Genomic DNA, 24,576 nt, shown 5'->3' on the forward strand with positions numbered 1-24,576 from the left:
GTAATGATGAGGTACTTGTTTGAAATTAGAAGAGTACTTCTAAGGAGTGCCTGGGTGGCTCAGTCGGTTGAGCGTCCAACTTCGGCTTAGGTTATGATCTCACGGTTCCTGGGTTCGAGCCCCGCGTCAAGCTCTGTGCTGACAGCTAGCTCAGAGCCTTTCGGATTCTGTGTCTCCCTCTCTCTCTGACCCTCCCCTGTTCATGCTGTCTCTTTCTCTCTCAGAAATAAAAAAAAAAAACCAAACATTAAAATAAACAAACAAGAAGTAAATGCATTAAATAATGATTTGGTAGTCTGTTATAAACTTAAGTGAAAAAATATCTATTTTGTATCCTTGGTATATTGTGCATTAACATGTTTTATAAAACATGTATGAAGACTTGTGACATTTCATTTTAATCAGGGTCTTACTTTACGAATCCAATCACTGTATTGTGTTGCAATTCTGCACTTGTGACATTTCATTTTAATCAGGGTCTTACTTTACGAATCCAATCATTGTATTGTGTTGCAATTCTGCACTTGCCTGCCCCAATTAAAAAAATTTTTTTTAATGTTTATTTATTTTTGAAAGAGAGACAGTGTGAGCAGGGGAGGAGCTGAGAGAGAAGGAGACACAGAATCCCAAGCAGACTCCAGGCTGTGAGCTGTCAGCAGAGAGCCTGAGCGGGGCTCAAACCCACGCCTGAGATCATATGAGCTGAAGCTGATGCTCAACCCAGTGAACCATGCAGGCATCCTTCCCTGCCCCAATTTAAAGTGTTTGTGACACTATCCTTTATTTGTTTTGTGCTTGTTTTTAAAACAAAGGCAATGGATTTTTTCTTTCTCTTTTTAATGTTTTATTTTTATTTTTGAGAGACAGAAAGAGAGAGAGAGACAGAACCCAAAGTAGGCTCCAGGCTCTGAGCTGCCAGCACAGAGCCCAACGTGGGACTCAAACCCACGAGTGGTGGTGAGATCATGACCTGAGGTGAAGCCAGACGCTCAACTGACTGGGCCACCCAGGCACTCCTGGATTTTTTCTTTCAAATCCACAGATCTTTTGTTTTTGTGTTGGACAGCATTTCTTCTTTCTTTTATAAAAGCAGATATTCTTGGTCTTCCTATTCTTTTTGAGTTTGATTCTTATTTCCCTTAAGTGAGGGTATCAGTGTTTGTTCTATGCAGGGTATCTTTCAATCTCTTGTAAGCATACAGTTGTATTCAATTTTCAGGACACCTGGCTGACTCAGAAGAGGATGTGACTCCTGATCTCAGGGTTGTCAGTTCAAGCCCCACACTCGGTACAGAGATTACTTAAAAATAAAATCTTTAGGGATGAGTGGGTGACTCAGTTAAGTGTCCAACTCTTGATTTTGGCTCAGGTCATGATCTCACAGTTCATGGGATCAAGCTCCATGCTAGGCTCTGAGTTGGCAGCACCAAACCTACTTGGGATTCTCTCTGCCCCTCCCCCACTCCCAGTCTCTCCCTCTTTAAAATAAAGAAATTTTGGGGCACCTGGGTGGCTCAGTCAGTTGAGTGTCTGACTCTTTACTTTGGCTCCGGTCATTATCTCACAGTTTGTGGGTTCAAGCCCATCTGTGCTGACAGTGCAGAACCTGCTTGGGGTTCTCTCTCTCTCCCTCTTTCTCTCTGCCCCTCCCCCATTCTCTCTCTCAAAATAAATACACTTTAAAAAAAAGTGTAAAGATACACTAAACTAAACTTTAAAAATAAAATAAAATCTGGGATGCCTCTGTGGTTCAGTTGGTTAAGTGTCTAACTTCAGCTCAGGTCATAATTTCGCAGTCTGTGATTTCAAATCCTGCATCAGGCTCTGTGCTGACAGCTTGGAGCCTGAAGCCTGCTTCGGATTCTGTATCTCCCTCTCTCTTTGCCCCTTCCCTGCTTGAGCTCTGTCTCTCTCTCTCTTTCGCTCTCTCTCTCAAAAATAAATAAATAAATATTAAAATAAAATTAAATAAAATCTTTAAGAAAGAAGAAAAAACTATACTATTTTCTCCCCATTATCACTTTCTGACTATGACAGTGATCAGCATGCGTATCGAGACTACGTTTCATGGGGAAAAAAACCAAAACACTTTTGGCATTAGGCTTGGCATTAATCGAAATATTATTTTAACAAGTACAAAACCATTCTTATTTTTTCTTCTCTAGGTAAACTACTTGAAAGCCAATTAATTATGACACAAATATGTATTTATATGTCCCTAAGCAAAAGCAAACTTTCTTGTTGCGTATGCATGATGTTAAGTTAATACCAGTCTGAATGGGGCTTATAGCTTAAGTATAAAATAAAACTTATAATTCCTTAAAACAAAAACACATCTTTATAGTATTTAAGAATGCTAGAAAACCTTATGAAATTCTGTTTTTACTTTATCAGTGTCAGAGTTCAGATTATCCTCATATTTCCTAATATAAAAAAGATGTGTTAAAATACCTGTGTGGCTGTAATTCGAGTACATGGGTTAAATAAGAATAAGCCTTGTATGAGATCTAGCAAGTCGTCTCCTGCTGCAATGAAGATGTGTTGTAACGGGATTCCAGGAAAACTCTTAAATGTCACGAAATCTGGAAGACTACACATGTCCTGTAAAAATATTTATAATTCAAACGTGAGGACTGAAAGTCATACAAATCTCAAATGAAGAACTAAAAACTGTCAAATGATCTATGCAGAAAATTCCAAGAAATCTATTTAAAAACTCCTAAAATTACTGAGTAAAACAAGGTTAGAGAATATAGAATAAAGATATAAAAATCAACTGTGGTTCTATATACTGGTGACAAATGTAGATACTGAAATTTAAAACACCGTTTAGAACTCAAAAAGAACTATGAAATACATGAAAATCTAACAAAACATGTAGGACACTTATACTAAAACCTATATTAACTGAGGTGCCTGCCTGGCTTAGTTGGTGGAATGCATGACTCTTGACCTCAAGGTTATAATGAGATCCAAGTGGGTGTAGAAACTACTTAAAAATAAAATCTTTAAGGGACACCTGAGTGGCTCAGTCGGTTGAGCACCCAACTTCACTCAGGTCATCTCATGGTTCGTGAGTATGAGCCCCACATCAGGCTCACTGCTTGTCAGCCTGTCAGCGTAGAGCCTGCTTCAGTTCCTCTGTACCCACTCTCTGATTTAAAAAACAAAATAAAATCTTCAAAAAAAAATGATGAGACCTGTCTTATTCATGGATTTGAACATTCAATTTTGTAAGGATGCAAATTCTTCTCAAAATAATGTGGGGTTGAAGGTAATTCTTACCAAAATTCTCACAAAATCACTGTAGATTATTCTAAAATGCATGTGGGAAGTCAAAAGAACTGTAACACCTATAAAAACTTTTAAAACCAACAGAAATGGAGGAATCAATCTACCTGATTTCAAGACTTAATGAATAGCTACTTTAATTAAGACTGTGCTATCAAGCAGAGGGATATAGATCAAAGGAACACAAGATGGAACCCAAAACTGATCCCAACTGACTTTTGTTTTCATATATTGTCTTATTTTATTCAAATATCCGTCTGATCACACCTGGTCCAAGACTACTCAAATAATAAACCAATATAAACAGATGTTAAAGACTGGTCTTCAAATATTATAGCCCATGATGCCATCCTTGCCTATGATTCACAGACATAAAACTATATCCACATGTCAGTAGCCACCAAAACATTCAGCAGATGTTTGAATACACTTTTGACTATTTTTTCCAAGCTCTGAATAGTTGTCGGAACTTAAGCAGGGATAAGAGGAACCAGCTCAACCGTGGCATAGTGCCAAAATGTGGCCAATCGAGGATTCAAGTAAGTCACAGCAGTGTTCACCAGCACCTGGGCCTTCTCCCTAAGGTTACTAACAAAATGGACCACAGTTCCAGGATGAAAAGTCCATTGCCCCGTACAGCTGCTGAGTCTACCCAACTGATTTTTGACAATGGTGCAAAGCAATTTAATGGAAAAAGTCTTTTCAACAAATGGTGCTGAAGTAACTGGACCATACACAGGCCAAAAACAAAAAACAAACCAACAAACAAAAAACCCAGACCCTTGACAAAGTCACACATCTAATGCAAAAAGTAACTCAAAAAGGATCACATACTGAAATGATAAATGTAAAACTGTAAAACTTTTAGGTAAAAAAAATTGTCAGCAAAATCTTTGAGCTAGGCAAAGAGTTCTTTAACTTGAAATCAAAAGAATGATTTGTAAAAAGACAAACTGATAAAATAGACTTCATGAGAATTAAAAACCAAACAACCAATTACAAAATAGGGGACCTGGCTGGCTCAGTGAGTAGAGCATGTAACTCTTGATTTCAGGATGGTGACTTTGAGCCCCATGTTAGGTATAAAGATTACTTAAAATAATAATAAAATAAAATGTGTTTTAAAAAATGGGAAAGACATGAAGAGACATTTAACATTTAACGAAAGATATACCTATGGCCAATAAGCACATGAAAAGACACTCAACACCATCAGTTATTAGGGAAATGATAATTAAAATCACAATGAACTGTCACTACACACCATCAGAATCCTTAAAATAAGTGACAACAACAAATGCTGGAGAGGATGCAGAGAAAATAGGTTACTCATATATGGCTAGTAAGAATATAAAATGGTACAGCCAATCTGGAAAACAAATTGGCAGTTTCTTAAATTAACTACACAACTATCATAGGTGTCAGCAACTGCTCTCCTGGGCATCTATCCTAGAGAAATAAAGGCTTATTTCTATACAAAAACAAACAAGCAAATAAACAAAACCCTATACATTAATGCTTAGAGGAGCTTTATTTGTAACAGCCCCAACTGGAAACAATGAAGGTATCCTTCAAGGAGAGGATGGTTAAACACACTGTGGTACATATATACCATATGGCAATAAAAAGAAACAAATTACTGATATATACAACCTGGATGAATCTCCAGAGAATTATGCTGAATGTGTAACCTTATAGGCATATACTACAAGGTTACATAGTATGTGATTCCATTTATAACATTTTTGAAATGACAAAGTTACAGAAAGGGAGAGCCAATCAGTGATTGCCAGGGATTAAAGAGTGAGTGAGAGTGGAAGGAAAGAAGGTATAGCTAAAAAAGGGCAACATACAGGATCTTTGTGGTGATGCCCTGTAATGTTAATCCTATCAGCGTCAGCATGCTGGTCATGATATTGTACTAATTTTGTACGAAGCTCGGTACAGAGTTCAAGGAGTATCTCAATTATCTCTTATAACTAAAATCTACAATAATCTCAAAATAAGTTTAATTTTCAAAAATCTAAGGAAAAATATCAATAAAGCAATTACTATTTAGAAAATCATGTCTGGGGTGCCTGGGTGGCTCAGCTGGTCAAGAATCTGACTTCAGGTCAGGTCATGATCTCACAGCTCATGAGTTCAAGCCCCACGCTGGGCTCTGTGCTGTCAGCTTAGAGCCCAGAGCCTGCTTCTGCTTGTGTGTCTTCCTCTCTCAGTCCCTTCCCTATTTGGACTCTGTCTCGCTCTCAACAATAAACATTAAAACAATTTTAAAAAAGAAAGACAAAATCATGTCTAAGGGGGGAAAAAAGAAAATCATGTCTAAGAGAAAAGGACTGTAGAGAATAACATGAACATGGCTCTGGAGTCAGACAGATCCACACCGCACTCCTAGCTCTGACACTGTGTAGCCTTTGGATAAATTATTTATCCTCAGTAAACCTCACTTATCTCAAATAAACTGGGACTAACAGTACCTACTTCATAGGATTGTTGGGAGAATGAAATATAATTTATGAAAAGCCTGTCATTAATGGCATATAATGTGATCAATAAAGGACAGCTACTAAAGCAGGTTTTACCATGAGCACATATAGCAAACTAGTTATAATTAGAAAGCTGAGGAAGTAATAGCACAAAAGAAACTCCTTCCACTAAATTTCAGCTTCAGAAAATTTTATCAGTTTTACCCAGAATGTAGAGTCTGATTAAAATGCAGGTTTTCTAGTATTTATTTATTCTCCAGGAGACGGGGCTATAACAGGAAGGAAAATCTAAAGGTTTACAATATTAATTACAAAATTAATTACAATTTTAATTAATATTAATTAATTTACAATATTAATTAATTAAGAATAAACAAGTGAGATTATATTACTAAACTACAATATGTAAAATTTAGCAACTTAAATTGGTATAAATTTTTACTCAAGACTCAAGATTTTTTTGTAGACAATGTAACGAATTAAAAATATTCATAATACTGAGACATCTTAACTGTTAGTGAAAATTCTACAAATATACCCTAAATTCACCAAGATGTTGATGAACAAACATGAAATATCCATAAAATGAAATAGCATGCAGCTGTTAAAAAGACAAATGTCAGGAAAAAAAAGGTCAGTTGTAAACATTAAGTAAAAAGATCAAGCTGGTTGCAAAAAATATGGCACAACCCTATTTTTATTCAAGAAAAGATAAATATGTAACTGTGTAAGTGTATGTTTGTGCATGTATCTTCATAGCAAGATGTCCCACCAAATGGGCAGTGATTAACTCTGGGATGGGAATGACTGGGATGAAGAAAGGGCAACATGTACATCGGAAGCTGGCTATTGTATCACAATTTTAACTTTCTATTTCCTGTAAATTTTGCAAAGTATATATTACTAGTAAATTAAGACATGAGTACATTTCTTTAAGAAATACCTACATGACAACAACATATCAAATCCTAACTACATTTTAAAGAACATGTATGAAGGCTTACAGGCCACTGTTCCTCAGTTGGTGTGCCCAAAGTTTCAAATATTCTTGTTAGCTGATCAAGGTCTGAATCTCCTGGCAAAAAAGGAACCTGAAAGAGAGCAAGACACAGTTATTTCAGGTGTTCTGTAACAGTTATACAAATAATACTATAAACTTAGTAAGAAAAACTAAACTGTAACAAAAATGATAATGTAGTCTGAGGTATACTGGGTACCACATTAGGTTCTACACTGCTAACAAAGTAAAGAGCACCATCCTGCTCATTTTATTCACTCTTTAATAATCACCATGTATATGATCTCATAGTTCATGGAACTGAGCCCCACTTTGGATTCTGCGGTGGTAGCTCAGAGCCTGCTTGGGATTCTCTTTCTGCTACTCCCTCACTCATGTGCTCTCTCTCTGTCCCTCTCAAAATAAATAAACAAACATTAAAAAAAACACACATACCACCATGTAATAGGCTTTATACTAATTAATTAAGCCGTAGGTACTTAAAAGAAGGGAACAAGACAGTCCTTGCTCTCCTCTGGCGTAATGTGAGGAATGCTGGTAATACAAATAAAGGGGTCTCTACAAGATGATGTTTTCAGTGAGAGTACAGGATCCTAGCCCACACAAAACAGCACCTAAACCACTCTAGATAGGTCAAGGAAGGCTTCCTAGAGGAAGTAGCAGTCAAAGCTGAAAGATTAGATAGAGTTAGCTAGAGGAAAAGTCTAAAACGGAGAACTATTCTAGCTAAAGCAAAGGTGAGCAAAGGTTGGCAGGCAGGCAGAACATATTTACATTACAATCTAATTTAAGTATTACCTTGGCATACTATTTCTCTGAAGAAGTATAATGACAAACTTTAAAAGGATAAGTGATTACAAGTTAAAAATTAGAAGCTAATAATTAAAATCCTTACTATATATAGGCACTATTTTCCAATTCATTCTCAAACATCTATGTAAACATGTAGAAGAGTAAAGAATTTACTGTGAATAACAGAGGCCTTTCACACTGTTAAATGCTTTCAAAAAGTTCATAAACTCACCGAAAAGACCAGATTAAGTACCAGGTCTCCAACATTTCTACTACTGTGGACCAGTAACAATTTCCCTAAACACTGCCAAAACAGCATTTAACTCAGCCAGTTATCAATTTATTCCAAGCTCACCCTTTTTGCCTTCTCTGAGAAAACAGATCTGAGTCTTTAAATATTGTTCTTTTAGAGGTGCTTGTGTGGCTTAGTGGGTTAGGCATCTGACTCCAGCTCAGGTCCTGATTCACAGTTCATGAGTTTAAGTCCCAATGTGAGTGAACCTGCTTCTCTCTCCCTCTGTCTCTGCACCTCATGCATTTGTGCCCTCTCTCTCAATATACATACATATACATATATATGTATTTTTCTTTTGCCAGCTGAAGCTCTGACAATAGAGGCTGCTGGAGAACATTATACAAAGAAGACTTCTGCTTCCCACTTCCCAGCCTGCTTGCCCAGCACACCTCCTGCAGTATCTCAGCTTCTCTGGCAGCAGGTTCCTTCAATTGCAGGCAGTTCTACACTGCCCAATGCACAGAGCAGCTTCCCTCTACACAGGCTTGAGTAGCACAGTGCCTACAGAAAACCTCCCCTGAACAGCTTTCCTCTACATGCAAGAGGGCAGATGAACAACTGCTGCCAACACAGCTCCACAGCAACTTCTATGTCGTCCAGTGAGCCACACTGTGTGTGCCCTTTTCAGCAAGGTCTAGATCTCAGTCCTGGGGTCCTCTTCCTATGGTGCTGTCTCAGTCCTAGGGTGGTTGCTCCTTCTGTGTCCCATTCCTATAGTCTTCAGAATTAAGGATTTCTATTTTCTGACTAGATCTAGATTTAATACAACCCCTATGTACAACATTGGACTATTATGTGTATGAAATGTGCACCCAGAAAAGAAAATTAAAGCTATATTAAATAACATTTCACAAGTATTTTTAGGTATGCTAACATTTTCTTCTCATATAAAAAGATGATGTATCTCTTTACTTTACAGACTGCTGATATAAAAACTGTACTCAAGGGACACTCATCACCATAGGTTTAGTTTCATGGCAAGCTGGCACTTTAGTCAGATTTTTTAAGGATGGGTGTTTAGGTATGATGTATTTTTTTTAAAGTTTATTTATTTTTGAGAGATACAGAGTGCATGGGCATGCATGCACATGTGTGAAAGACAGCAGAGGGGCAGAGAAAGAGGTAGAGGAGAGAGGCTTAACCAAATGAACCACCCAGCCACCTTTATATGTATATATATATTTTTAATGTTTACTTATTTTTGAGAGAGAGAGACAGAATGTGAACAAAGGAGGGGCAGAGAGAGAGGGAGACACAGAATCCAAAACAGGCTCCAGGTTCCGAGCTATCAGCACAGACCCTGGTGCAGGGCTCGAACTCATGAACTGTGAGATCATGACCTGAGCCAAAGTTGGCGCTTAACTGACTGAGCCACCCAGGTGCCCCTCTTTATATTTTAAAAATTATTTAAAGTAATCTCTATACCCAATGTGGGGCTCAAACCCATGACCCTGAGATCAAGAGTCGCATGCTCCTCTTGTAGGGTGAGCCAGAAGGAGCCCTAAGATATGAAATTTTAAATTATAATGAGCTACCTCATGTGTAAACTTTGGATCTCAATTTGAATAAACTATAAGAGATTTATGATAAGTGGTAAATCTGAACAAAGACAGGGTACTCATTTATCCTCCCACCCCCGCTAGATTTCTGAGATCTGTGTCATAAAAAGTGTAGTGTGAAAGAACTATAAAATAAAGCTGACAGCTCAAAGCCTAGAGCCTGCTTTGGATTCTGTCTCTCTCTCTGCTCCTTTCTGCTTGCGCTCTGTCTCTCTCAAAAATAAACAGTTAACAAGAATAAATAAATAAAATGATTTAAAGAATATTGATTACTTGGCTGGACATACACTTTATTGTTGGTCCTCTGTTTTCTAATTTAAGTAGTCTTTGAATCTATTTTATAAAGTACATATATAAAGAAAACAACACTTTAAAAAAGGCGGAATGCTGGTAACAGCAAGGCTTTTGAACTATTGAACTGCATTCAATGATCTGTTTGGACGGCAGGATCTCACCAGATTCAGAACTGTGTGGATAGCAATTCCACGGATATTTTTATTTTTTTATTTTATTTTTTTTACAAATAGTTTATTGTCAAGTTGGTTTCCATATAACACCCAGTGCTCATCCCCACAAGTGCCCTCCTCCATACCCATCTCCCCCCTCACCCCCCACACCCATCAGTCCTCTGTTATCAGCATTCAAGAGTCTCTCGTGGTTTGCCCCCCTCCCTCTCCCCCACTATTTCCCCCCTTCTTCTCCCCAATGGTCCTCCGTTAAGTTCCTCCTAATCCTCCTATACGTGCAAACAAATGGTATCTGTCCTTCTCTGCCTGACTTATTTCGCTCAGCCTAACACCCTCAAGGTCCATCCATGTTGCTACACATGGCCAGATTTCATTCTTTCTCATTGCTGTGTAGTATTCCATTCTATAGATAAACCACATCTTCTTGATCCATTCGTCCTTTGATGGAAACTTAGGCTCTTTTCCATGGATATTTTTAAATGAGCACAGAACAGTTTAAAATAGAAAATATCTTAAAAAATAATAAAATAGGAAACATTTTTCTTCAATTATGCAGGACTAAAGTATGGCAAAATGGCACAGTTCTTCATCAATTGGAACTGTCTGTTAATTTCTTCATAACCTTGAAGCAACAATGCCAATAGCTAATAAGATCCCAACCATGATTCTAATGAAGTCCACAATTTCTAATCTGTTTATTTAAATTATTTTTGTATTTATTTTTTAAATATTTATTTATTTATTTTGAGATTGAGAGAGAAAGACAGAGACAAAGAGAGAGCACAGGAGGGGTAGAGAGAGAGGGAGGGAGCAAGAGAACCAGAAGCAGACTCAGCATGTGTTAGTGCAGAGCCCAATGCCAGGCTCAAATCCCTGAACTGTGAAATCATGACCTGAGTCAAAACCAGAAGTCAGATGCTTAAACCAACCAGACACCCAGGCACCCCTATTTATTTATTTTAATTTCAATTAGTTAACAGACAGTACAATATTGGTTTCGGGAGTAGAATTCATCACTTACATGCAACACCCTATCTATCTATCTATCTATCTATCTATCTATCTATCTATCTATCTATCTATCCCATCCCCCAATCCACCTCCCTCCATCAAACCTCAGTTTATTCTCTATCATTAAGAGTCTCTTGTTAACCTGTTTACTCTTAACTGCTATCTCTATCTACTTACCTTCTAAATGGAATGATAAACCGTAATATTAGGGGCCAAGAAATTTTGGTTTTATCTTGGTAATGAATGAACTCTGTTTTCGGGAACTAAATGATCCTGCAATGTAACCTTCTGGTAAACTCTGTTTTTGTCAGTAGCAGAGCGGTCATGCCAGCTGATCCACAGGACCCATCACTAGCACAGGGATTACTATTCATGTTCAAATCTAAATGTGTGAGAGTTTCTTCTGCAAGCATCCCGAGGCATAAGCTTCCAAAATGAATCACAGAACTCACACCAAACTAAGAAAGATATTTAAGAAGGTAACTTTGCAGTGTGTTAGGGTGGCTTAGTTGGTTAAGGGTCTGACTTCAGCTCAGGTCATTGTCTCATGGTTTGCGAATTCAAGTTTTATATCAGGTGAGCCCAGCTTCTCTCTCTCTCTGCCCCTCACTCACTTGTGCCCTCTCTCTCTCAAAAAAGAAAAGAAAAGAAAAAGGTAACTCTGTGGTATATAGAAGCTATTTTCTGTGTTCAAGAAATTAAAAAACTGTAGGGTGCCTGGGTGGCTCAGTCAGTTAAGCGTCCGACTTCGGCTCAGGTCACGATCTCACGGTTTGTGGGTTTGAGCCCCGCATCAGGATCTGTGCTGACAGCCAGCTCAGAGCCTGGAGCCGGTTTCAGATTCTGTGTCTCCCTCTCTCTCTGATCCTCCCCTGCTCACGCTGTCTCTCTTTCTCTCAGAAATAAATAAAAATCATTAAAAATTAAAAAAAAAAAAAAAGAAATTAAAAACTGTATTTCTGTATCCTGGGTTTCCATTTCTTTAAATACGTATCACTTGAGGAAAAGAGTTGGGGTTGGAATATCTGGAATGTAAAGAGGAAAAAACTCTCAGCTTCAGAAGGACTCCCCAATATTCCTTTGCCTTCATCATTTAGGAAGGCTAAAACTAACCTTTATAGCTAAGGAAAAGTTTCTGATGCACCATCTTTATCTCCACCAGGGTAGGGAGACAATGTCTTATTTTAATTAAGATGGTCTCAGTTGAGAGGAATGCTACAGGACCAACATGTCTGCTTTGTTTGAAGAGAACTAAAATAATCCTCTCACACAAGGTTTAGTTATATAGTACAGCTGCAGTGGCTGGTTTTACACATCTCTTGAAGTGTAATTTTAAACAGCCCAACCCAAAAATGTCCCAGGACTACAAAAGTTCATCCTAACACATTTAGTTACTGCAGTGACGTTACCATATTATAGCCTAATGAGGATTTTATTATAGTTGTATTTCCAAATATAGAAATGATTTATAGTAAAATCTTCTCTGAAAGGTCTTCTCATCTCACATTACATTAACAAAAAGGTTGCACAGCGGGAGATGTCTTTTTTTTTAACTGGTCTGTTTGCTGGCTTTTTAAGAATGGTACTCCTCTCTGAGAATTATCGATGGGAAGATAATCCTTACATAAGTTTTAAGAATATTGATTACAATACTGTAATGTATGCATCAATCCTAGACTTACCCTTAGAAGCAACTCTGCCAATATACAGCCAACAGCCCACATGTCCACACCTACACCATACATTCTAGCTCCAAACAGTAACTCGGGGGCCCGATACCACCTGGAGAACAAAATGAAATATTGTAATTTTTTTTAAATTTATTTTTGAGAGAGAGAGAGAAAAAGAGAGAGAGAGAGAGAGAGAAAACATGACCGGTGGAGGGACACAGAGAGAGGAAGATACAGAATCCAAAGCAGGCTCCAGGCTCTGAACTGTCAGCACAGAGCCCGACAGAGGGCTCAAACCCACAGGGCACCGTAACCTGACCTGAGTTGAAGTCCATCCCCTAACCAATTGAGTCACCCAGACACCCCAGAAATACTGTAATTTTAAAATGAAATTATTGAACTATTTCTTGGAGGAATCTCCTCAGTGAAACATCATCCCAATGATGAAATTCACGTTTATAGATGTATTAACTCAAGAAAAACTGGCTGTAAAACCAGGCAGTTCCATATTGAAAATTATACAGATCCCTGGTCCATTCACTCTTCCACTCTTAGATGACTGACATCTTCTTTCTCCTGAAACTCTCAATACCATCCTTTCCATAAGCCTATGATCTTACTTCCAACTTCACTGGAAAAAAATCCGAGTAGAGGAGAAAAAATTAGGTTTAAAAAAAAAAAACAAAAAACATAAAGAAAAAAAATTCTACAGACTCTCCTATAGTCATTTGTATTCACACAATCTGCCTTTTCATCTGTAACTATAGCTAAACTATGCTGGACTGTTTTTTTTTTTAATGTTTATTTATTCTTGAGAGAGATAAAGAGCGTGAGCGGGGGAGGGGTAGAAAGGGGAGGAGACACAGAATCTAAGCAAGCTCCAGGAATTGTCATGTGGCTCGAATGCACAAGCTGTGTGATCATGACCTGAGCCGAAATTGGACATTCAATCCACTGAGCCACCCAGGCACTCCTATTCTGCACTGTTTTAAAGCCAATATCTCAACTGGGGGCACTAGGTACCTTGTTCTCTTATTTTCAAAAGTATTGAAATTCTCTCCTCTTTCTCTTACATCAACATTTTCTTCTTAACTAGACTTTTGCCAATAATATACAAACATACCATTATTTCTTCATTCTTAAAAAATAAACTAAAAAACAAACAAAAACTTCTTTGGGCCCTACTTCCTCCAGGAGCTGCCTCCACATTCTCTCATTATTCTGAAAAGCTGTCTGTTCAAATGCTCTCCAATTCCTTTCTTTTTTCTTTTATTTTAACTTTTCATTTATTTTTGAGAGAGAGAGAGAGAGGACAAGTGGGGTAGGGGCAGAGAGCAAGGGAGACACAGAATCCACGAAGTAGGCTCCAGCCTCCAACCTGTCAGCACAGGGCCTAACATGGGGTTTGAACCCACGAGCCATGAGATCATGACCTGAGCTGAAGTTGGACCCTTAACAGAATGAGCCACCTACACCCAGGTGTACCGTACTCTCTTATCCTTAAACATTTTCACAGCGGGGGGCCTGGCTGGCTCAGTCGGTAAAGCACGTGACTCTTGATCTTGGGGTCATGAGTTCAAGCCACACATTGCCTACTTAAAATAAAATTTTTTTTAAATAATAATAAATAAAAATTAAGAAACAACAAAAATTCCCCTTTCAATTAGGCTTTCATTCTACCACTTCCATCAAAACCGCTCCTCTCAAAGTGATGGGTGATGTCCATTTCATTATTTTAACTGTTAATTTTCAGTCCTCATTTTAATTTGACCTCTTGATATGCAAGATGAGAAAATGGTAGATATAAAACACTGGTATACAATGCTCTTGTATATGGGCCCATTTTCTTGAGTTCTAAGAGTTTCTAAATGATGGGCTTCACCTTTCCAGTATGTACATGGACACTTATATCCTTTCTTACTTTAAAGCTCAGGTGACTGACACTCAGTGAGATCTATTTGGAAGAAGGTGACAAAGTAATTTAAAAGGAGAATTTAAAGATCTTCTCACATCCTTAAAATACTCTTAGAAATTAACAAATGACATCCTAACTAGAATGATAAAATCTATTGTTCCTATTTCATGTGGTTTTTTAGTTTTTATACATAAAAAGTCTAAGAAAACAGGAGTACTAAAAACATGAAAACTCCAATTATCAATGCACTAGTTTATTACAGAGAATTTTTATTCAAACTGAATAATCGAAAACATGAAATCAGTTAGTGACCCATAAAATAAACACAGGACACCCCACCCCCCAAATCAGGTGAATATGTAAGAAAATAGCCACTACAGTTCTAGCCAACCTAACTCAGTAGATAAATTAGTCCCCAAACTTGTTAGGTAAATGTGTAAAACTGACTTAATCCAATTCCGTTTGAAAACATGGCTGTATTTTTTTTCATTGTGGTTAAATGTACATAAAGAGGGCCGTATTTTTAGCAAAACGTGAGTATGCTCTGGTTTCTCTTCAGATCGCATAAATCTTTCGCCTTTTAGCAAAATGTGAGCAGTTAATTCCTGAACTCTGCTGAGATATTTCAAAGAAGCCAAATGATGCTCATTTGTGACTAATATCCTACACAACAGAGATACCTGGCAGGCTCAGTTAGTAGAGATGTGACTCTCAATCTCAGGGTCATAAGTTCAAGCCCCACACTGTGCCCACATAGAGTTTATTAAAAAAAAAAATCCCACACAACATAAGCTTTCAGTTTTTTTAAAGATTCTTACCTGGTTACAACCTGATGTGTATATGCTCTATTGGGGCTCCCAAATGATTTGGCCAGGCCAAAATCTGCCAGTTTTAGAACTCCATTTTCATCTAGCAACAAGTTGTTTGGTTTTAGATCCTGTACATGGAAGTTTTAAATAAACACAAAAGCAGGGCGAGAGAGAATATAATAATAATACACTTAGTTGGCTTAACTTAAACTTTGCAGTACCAAGGTAAAACCCAAATTTAAATAATAATCAAAATTTTCTCACTGATATAAAATCCTACCAAAGCACAATTAAGATATGTTATATTACTTTAGTGAGGCCTTGGACACTGAGCTTCAATTTACCTACTTTACAACGCTGCTTCACAGAGCCTAGTGTAATGATTAAGAACTCAACAAATAGTTGCTATTTGAACTTCAGTAAATAAAAACATTATGCATTTAGAGAGGATGAGGAGCATATCCTTCAAAATCTATACTAAAAAAATACTAGCAATAACCTAAAAGGGATTCCATGTTTCGGATATGAGAATTACTGACTATAAATTATATTTTCTTAGCTATTTATCTAAATACAATACTTAAGAACATCTACCTATTAGATTATCAGCCTTGTTTCTTTTTGGTTTTTTTTTTTTTTTTTTTTAGGAATCTAAGTACTTTTTATTTATTTATTTTTCTTTTTTTTTTTAAATAGTTTATTGTCAAATTAGTTTCCACATTACACTCAGTGCTCATCCCCACCAGTGTCCTCCTCCATGCCCATCCCCCCCCCCCACATCCATCAGTCCTCAGTTTTTGTCAGCATTCAAGAGTCTCTCATGGTTTGCCTCTCTCCCTTTCCCCCACCATTTCCGCCCTTCTTCTCCCCCTTGTTCCTCCGTCAAGTTCCTCCTAATCCTCCTATACGTGCAAACATATGGTATTTGTCCTTCTCTGCCTGACTTATTTCGCTCAGCATAACACCCTCAAGGTCCATCCATGTTGCTACACATGGCCAGATTTCATTGTTTCTCATTGCCATGTAGTATTCCATGGTATAGATAAACCACATCTTCTTGATCCATTCATCTGTTGATGGACACTTATTATCAGCCTTGTTTCAACAGCTGGATGTTACTAATGATGACTCAACTATTTCAGCAATTTTATTTCATCATTTCATATAATTTTAGAGTTCTTAGAAATACTATTTTTCTAAAAAAATTTTAGGTTTAATTTAATCTAGACTCTCACTGTATTATTATTTTTCTGTCACAACAGTATAGCACAAAGAACACTGGAGTTAAACCAAAGATCTAGATTCTAACACTCTGTCAGTTACCAGCTACTGATCTTGAAAAAATATATATAACCTTGGTCAGGTGACTTAGCAACTTAGCTCTTCATCTATGAAAAAAATGAAGAACTGGGGCTCTTCAATTTCTAAATTTCACCTAGTATTTTAGAGTCCTCATACCACCACCTTGTGGAACAACTGAAAGGAACACAGAGGAAGGTAGGATAAAATGATACAGCTATATTTTTATTTTAGCAATTTACATATTCAGACCATTTATGTAATAATTGGGTACATAAAACTTGACTAAAATATAAAGAATCAATAATACTTGGTTATAAAAACCTTACCCTATGTAGAATCCAATGCTGATGTAAATATTCTAATCCTTGAAGAGTCATTAACATGTAAGCTTTGATGTGTGATGGTGTCAGCACAAGACTATTATCCTTTATTATTACCTGCAAAGCCAGTATATAATATACAATTATTCCAAATAAATTATACCACATAAAATCATGTATAAACATAAAATAAATTTATCCATCCTACAGGAGAATCTCTAAGAAAGACTGCCTAACTCTCCTTAGGCAGCACCGTCAGAATTTCCAGTTATGTGATCAGGGAAAGTATCTTTGCTAGTGATCTCTCTCCTCCTGTTCTGTTGAAAAGGCACTAAGATAGTGAACATCTGTTGTTTGTCTTGCCCCAGGATGGACAGCCCCTTCTGATAACAGCATTCAACATATGTCTGAATGTAAAACAGGACCAACTACTACCTGTGGCCCCTAGAGGTAAATATAAGACCCGGGCACAGCCAACCACCAAACTGAAGCCTGCTGTCCAGGACACTGGTTTAGGGATGGACATGTGATCCTGGCCAAGCTAATCAAAGAGGCCAAATACTTCTGCTAGAATGAAAAAGGACAAAGTACCTTCTTTCCTTAGGGATAAATAAACTCTAAGGATATGAGCCTGAAGTGCCTGAGCCACTATATTGAGAATTTATGCCCATGAAGGAAGGCAACAAAGAAGAAAACAGAGCTGAGTTAAAGTGCAAGACTGAGTTCTGATGGTATTATTTGTGAACTATACTTAAGCTAGTTTATCTCTAAATTTTTAAGTTATACTAGCTAATAATTCCCATTTTCTTTTTTACAAATCAGATTTAGATAAAAGGAATCCAAATTGGAAAGAAGAAGTAAAACTTTCATTGTTTGCAGATGACATAATACTATATATAGAAAACTGTAAAGATTCCACCAAAGAACTACCAAAACTGATAAATGAATTCAGGAAAGTAGCAGGATACAAAATCAATATAGACAAATCTGTTGCATATCTGTACACTAATAAGGAATTAGCAGAAAGAAAAATTAAGAGAACAATCCCAGTTGTAAACACAAAAAAAAGAAATCAGATTTAGGTAAAAATATGCCCTTATTACTACATAGTTCTTTTGAGTTTTAACAAACATATCCAGTTGTGTAATCACTACCATAATTAAGGTAAGAGTTCTATAACCCCCCACACCCCCAATTGCCTCAGGCCCCTCTGTACCCAGTACTTCCCTCCACCCCCAACCCTGGCCACCACTGATCTGATTTCTGTTCATTTAGTTTTGCCTTTTCCAGAATATCATATAAATGGATTCATATAATATACAGCCTTTTAAGTCTGGGTTCTTTCATTTCATACAATGCATTTGAGATTTCTCTATACTGTTCCTTATATGAGTAGTTAATTTCTTTTTATTCCTGAACAGTATTCCATTAAATAGATATACCAGTCTGTTTATATGTTCACTAGATGAAATATATTTGGATTGCTTCCAATTTAGGCAATAATGAATAAACTAAACATCTGTATACCAACTGATTTGTGGGAAGACAGGTTTTTGTTTCTCTTGAAAGCAGTGGCATTGCCAAATTATACTTTAAGTGTGTTTTTAACTGTTTAAGAAAGTGCCAAACTGTTTTCCAAACTGGCTGTACCATTTTGCATTCTCGAGCAGCATATGAGAATTTCAGTTGTTTAACATCCCTGGATTGTCAATTTTTGAGATTCAGTTAATATTAAGAAAAACCATAAGATTTTAATCTCAAAAATAAAACAAAAAACTTAGCTTTCAAAAAGATGATATTCTGTTATAATATGGAAGAGAAATTCTAAATTCTCAAAGACCTAATATTCATTTATCTAAAAATAGTATCAATAAAGTACAGGAACTTGATCAGCAAAAATGCTTTGAAATCCAAATTTATGTATCTAACACTGGGAATATGGCTAAATGACTCAAAAGATCTTTCACTTAAGAGTAATGGGGTGCCCAACCCTCCTACACTGTTGGTGGGAATGGAAACTGGTGCAGGCCCTCTGGAAAGCAGCGTGGAGGTTCCTCAAAAAATTAACAATAGAACTCCCCTATGACCCAGCAATAGCACTGCTAGGAATTTACCCAAGGGATATAGGAATACTGATGCGTAGGAGCATATGTACCCCAATGTTCATAGCAGCACTCTCAACAATAGCCAAAACATGGAAAGAGCCTAAGTGTCCATCAACGGACGAATGGATCAAGAAGATGTGGTTTATCTATACGATGGAATACTCCATGGCAACGAGAAAGAATGAAATCTGGCCATGTGTAGCAACATGGATGGACCTTGAGGGTGTTAGGCTGAGCGAAATAAGTCAGGCAGAGGACAGATACCATTTGTTTGCACGTATAGGAGGATTAGGAGGAACTTAACGGAGAACCATTGGGGAGAAGAAGGGGGGAAATAGTGGGGGAGAGGGAGGGAGGCAAGCCACGAGAGACTCTTGAAATGCTGATAAACTGAGGACTGATGGGTGTGGGGGGTGAGGGGGGTGATGGGCATGGAGGAGGGCACTTGTAGGGATGAGCACTGGGTGTTATATGGAAACCAACGTGACAATAAACTATTTGTTAAAAAAAAAAAAAAAAAAAAGAGTACTTGGGTGCCCAGCTAGCTCAGTTGGTTAACAGGCCAACTTTGTCTCAGGTCGTAATCTCATGGTTTGAGTTCGAGCCCTGCATCAGGCTCTATGCTGACAGCAGAGAGCCTGGAGCCTGCTTCAGATTCTGGGCCTCTCTCTCTCTCTCTCTGCCCCTCTCCCACTCTCTCTCTCAAAAACAAAAAAATTAAAAAATTAAAAAAGGGTCACCTGGGTGGCTTAGTCAGTTAAGTGTCTGATTTCTGATTGTGGCTTCGGTCATGCTCTCACTGGAGCCTGCTTGAGATTCTCTATGTCCCTCTCCATCTGACTACCCTGCCTGCACAAACACAAACTCTCTCTCTCTCACTGTGGGGGGTGGGAGGGTGGGGAGTACATTCACATTTCAACAAAATTAAGCATTCCTTTGACTAACAGTATCTTTAAAGTAGAAAATAAACATTTAGGTTCTCTTTGATTGAGAGAGAAAAAAAATTCCTCTAGGAATCTTAATCTTACCTCCAGATCAGTTTCCATAAAATCAAAGACAAGGCTAATATTAGATTTATGTCCAAAAGCATCAAGGAGCTGCAAAGCAGTATTAAAAAATAATCAAAATCTGATTCTCTATTAAATACTTGAAAATATTATACCAACCAAAGCACTGGACTGCTGATATTTCCCTGTTAAATCTGAATTTTTTTTATTAAACTTGACATTTATCCTTTTTTTCTTCTAGGAATTAGTGCTTTAAAGCACAAAAATACTAAACTTTAATATTTTTTAAAAACTCACTAGGGGCGCATGGGTGGCTCAGCTGGTTAAGTATCCGATTCTTGATTTCAGCTCAGATCATGAATTCATGGTTATGAGATTGAGCCTCGCATCAGGTTCTGTGCTGAGCATGAAGCCTGCTTGGGAATGTCTATCTACCCCTCCCCTGCTCACGTACTCTGTCTCTCTCAAAATAAATAAATAAACAAAAATTTTTAGAAAGTCACTACTTAAACTGTCCTCCAAATTTTCAGTTACAGTTAAGAAATAATTAATGAAACCTCACCTCGGTCTTTAATTCAGAAAATTACCATGCTCATTATTTAAGAAAACCCTATAAATAGCACTGGCAGCTATTATTCATTATACGCCATCTCTATGCCAGGCACTTTACACGCGTTCAATAAATTAACCAGTCTCACAACAACCCTATAAACTAGAAACTATAGCACAGAGTTGTAGGGGAGCTTATTCAAGGTCTTAGGCATGCTGGAGCTCCATAGGCTGCAAAAATAATTTGTAACAAAATTAAATTTATTTCATCAGTTGCATAGTTTTAAAGACAATTGCCTACAGATCAACTCGAACAGAAAATACATTTCAGCATGAAAAACTTTTAAGTTTTGCAAGGCCCACCCAAAACAACTCAGCCTTCAATCAACATCTACCACAAATGACAGGGTCCCAAATCCCCGAAACAACTTAGATTATACTCACACCAATTATATTTGGATGACTTAGCTCCTGTAATAACTTTATCTCTCTTAAGGCTGTTCTATTTATACCTATATAAAAGGCAGAGCAAAATGTGAAAAGTAATTCTGAAATCTCAAATCTTCTTACAAACATTTTTTTGCGAAATTTTAGTCTTTCAGGAAATAGAAATCCATATTCTACAGAAAAATAAGGGTTACTTTGACAATTTTTATGGCATCTGGTTTTCTTTTATATTGCTTTATTTTTAAACTAGCTTAACACAGACTAAGATAAATGACGAAAACAAGTATTCACTTTGTAGCATATCACTTTAGAAGACTGCTGGAATAACAGGTGTCAGCTGGTAACATGAAGCAGTAAGTCAGCTTCCTCCTTCTTGCATTAGGAATATTAGCAATAGATTCTTGATGATAAGAGCAAAATAGAACTAATTAAAAATAAGATCTGGTACTAGCTGTTAAATAGATGATGGATCCTTTTTATAAAAACTAGTTCTTGATGAGTAAATAAGACTTAGCCCCGTAGCACACAAGGGTCTGGAGGAAGGGATAAAGATATATTTTCCTCCATACATCTATTCCAGAGTGAGTTTTCTCTATACTTCCATGAAGTTATATCCTGAATTTTCAAAGTAACTAAAAGCTCAGAAAAAGAATAAACTGCTGACAACAACACCTTAAACAGTAATGAAGACCGGACAAGTCACTGATAACCTTGCTATGTTCCATTTACTCAGATGACTTGAATGACTTACATGACTCTTAACAACCAAATGATGGATATCACTGATATCCTGTCTCTATCCTGAGTCTATTCTTCTAGCACCCTGCAATAACTCTATCCAGAACCACTTATAACTAACTAATACTTGGCTAACTTCCTCAGTGAGAAGAAAAACTTATCCTGTTGTGTCAGATTACATTAAATACTCACCATCTTTAGCTTCTGATCTATGTCCAAGTTTAATCTGGTAGAGGGGAGAAAAAAACCAAACACTTTAAAAATGTGGTAAATTATCTAGACTTTATGCATAAAATACAAACACTTCAAAAACACAGCCACAGTAAAAACATGCAACTTACATACAGCTAGTAAGCAAGAAGGGAGTCTAAATCATTAATTTGAAAGGCAAAATTAACAATATAAGAAAGGATCAAGTACCTACCATTCTTCACTCCTTAAGTTTTTGACTTACACATTCAAATAATGTAATTAAGAAAATAAATGTCTCCTTTATCTTTGCATGATTAAATGTGGAAAAGTAACTGAGGGTATACTGATTATCAAAAAAAATCACTTCAAGTAAGCCTACATGGGAGGAAAACACATACCACATAAACATAAAATAACATGTTTTTAAAAAATGTTTATGTAAGGACACCTGGGTAGCTAAGTACGTTAAGCATCTAACTTCAGCTGAGGTCATGATCTCACGATTTGTGGGTTCGAGCCCCGTATTGGGCTCTGTGCTGACAGCTAGCTCAGAGCCTGGAGCCTGTTTCAGATTCTGTATCTCCCTCTCTCTCTGACCCTCCCCTGCTCTCTCACACACACACACACACACACACACACACACACACACACTCTCTCTCTCTCTCTCTCTCTCTCTCTCTCTCTCAGAAATTAAAAAATAAATAAATAAATAAAAAATTTTTAAATGTTTATATATTTGAGAAAGATGCCACATGCAAGTGAGGGAGGGCCAAAAAAGGAGGATAAAGGACCTGAAGGCTGCTCCATGCTGACAGCAGTGAGCCCACTGCAGGGCTCGAACTCAAGATGCATGAGACTATGACCTGAGCCGAAGAGGGATGCTCAACTAACTGAGCAACCCTAGCACCCCTAAAATAACATGATTAATAGTATGCCCAATAATATGTTCTTGGGGAACACATTTTCTAAAAAGCAAAATTACAAATTATGATGAATACAAAAAATGGCTAAACGGTTGTTACCATTAATAAGCATAACAAAAAAAAAAAAAAAGCATAGCAAATTGCATTAATAGGTTCAGGCTTACACCAGTCTCTTACTCATTGCTTTATATAATGAGTAAGTGTAATCAAGAACACTAAAACAAAACAAAAAAACAATTGCTTCCAGAAAAGCCATTCTACCTCAAAAAATAAATGCAAACTGGTTGTAGGCTCTGTGGAAAATAGTATGGAGGTTCCTCAAAAAGTTAAAAATACAATTACCACAGGTTCCAGTAATTCCACTAATGGGTATTTATGTACCTAAAGAATATGAAAACACTAATTCGAAAGATATATGCACCCCTATATTTATTGCAGCAGTATTTACAAATGCCCAATTACAGAAGCAACTCAAGTGCCCAAGTGTCCATCAACAGAAGAATAGATAAAAAAGATGTGGTACATATATTCACGATGGACTATTACTCAGCCACATAAAAGAATGAAATCTTTTCATTTGCAACAACGTGGATGGATCTAGAGGGTATAATACTAAGTGAAGTAAGGCAGACAAAGACAAATATAATTTGTCTCTTATGTGAAATTTAAGAAACAAAACAAACTCACAAACAAAAAAAGGAGACAAACCAAGAAACAGACTCCTTTTAAAAATTTTTTTAATGTTTTATTTCTGAGAGAGAGAGAGAGAGAGACAGCGTGAGCAGGGGAGGGTCAGAGAGAGAGGGAGACACAGAATCTGAAACAGGCTTCAGGCTCTGAGCTGTCAGCACAGAGACCGACACAGGGCTTGAACCCATGAACCGTGAGATCATGACCTAAGCCGAAGTTGGACGCTCAACCGACTGAGCCACCCAGGCGCTCCTTAGAAGTACTCTTCTAATTTCAAACAAGTACCTCGTCATTAACTTTCCACCCATACATAATATGCATTCTATCTCCATCATAAGAAATTTGAGAGACTATCTAGAAGTTGTTTTCATTAATAATAAAAATCAAAATTTATAGAAAAATACTAGTTGTGACAATTTATTTGCGTTGTATTTTGGTACCAAAATACCTTTGGTATTGCTACCAAACAGAACAGACTCTTAACTATAGAGAACAAATAGAAGGACAGTGGGTGGGAGAATGGATGAATAGGTTAAGGGGATTAAAAGTACACTTATGATGAACAGTGAGTAATATACAGAATTGTTGAATCACTGTATTGTATACCTAAAACTAATCTAACAGTTTATGTCAACTATACTGGAATTAAAATTTAAAAAAAATAAGATTCTTGATAATGATAAAAAATAAGTAGATTAAAAGATACAGATAGACATCTCCCAGTTATACTACAGACACAACTTTTTACATAAAGACAGACTAGTATAGAACCAAAAAATATAAGGCACTTTACGAATAAATCTAACAACAGATGTGCAAAGATTTCCAAAACTAAATTATAAAACAGTATTAAAACATGATTAAAAATGAGGCCAAAATAAACAAATCCACCTTCATGGATAGTAAGATTCAGTAATCATAAATGTCAAATATGTAAATTTCCTTTAAGTTCAATGGAAATCTAAATCTAAAGCTCAACAGCATTTT

At 36.9% G+C, this 24,576-nt stretch overlaps 1 protein-coding gene across 5 annotated transcripts in view; it reads right to left on the reverse strand.

Annotated features, from left to right (window-relative positions):
- CDK7 (cyclin dependent kinase 7) overlaps positions 1 to 24,576 on the reverse strand; it is a 33,345-nt gene that overhangs the window by 2,520 nt on the left and 6,249 nt on the right. The window contains exons 3-10 of one of the 5 annotated variants that reach the window (XM_039256059.1): positions 21,977 to 22,010; positions 21,044 to 21,111; positions 20,072 to 20,140; positions 16,945 to 17,055; positions 15,326 to 15,444; positions 12,605 to 12,704; positions 6,785 to 6,871; positions 2,452 to 2,601 (exon numbers count right to left, since the gene is read on the reverse strand). In XM_039256059.1, the coding sequence (XP_039111990.1) occupies positions 2,452 to 2,601; positions 6,785 to 6,871; positions 12,605 to 12,704; positions 15,326 to 15,444; positions 16,945 to 17,055; positions 20,072 to 20,140; positions 21,044 to 21,111; positions 21,977 to 22,010 (738 nt within the window). Of the gene's footprint in view, positions 1 to 2,451; positions 2,602 to 6,784; positions 6,872 to 12,604; positions 12,705 to 15,325; positions 15,445 to 16,944; positions 17,056 to 20,071; positions 20,141 to 21,043; positions 21,112 to 21,976; positions 22,011 to 24,576 lie in introns of those variants that run through there. The other 4 variants (XM_039256061.1, XM_039256060.1, XM_039256062.1 and 1 more) reach the window with 4 other exon arrangements.

Source organism: Hyaena hyaena, unplaced genomic scaffold, assembly GCF_003009895.1.
Source record: "Hyaena hyaena isolate Hyena2069 unplaced genomic scaffold, ASM300989v1 scaffold_558, whole genome shotgun sequence".
NCBI classification, from domain to species: Eukaryota; Metazoa; Chordata; class Mammalia; order Carnivora; family Hyaenidae; genus Hyaena; species Hyaena hyaena.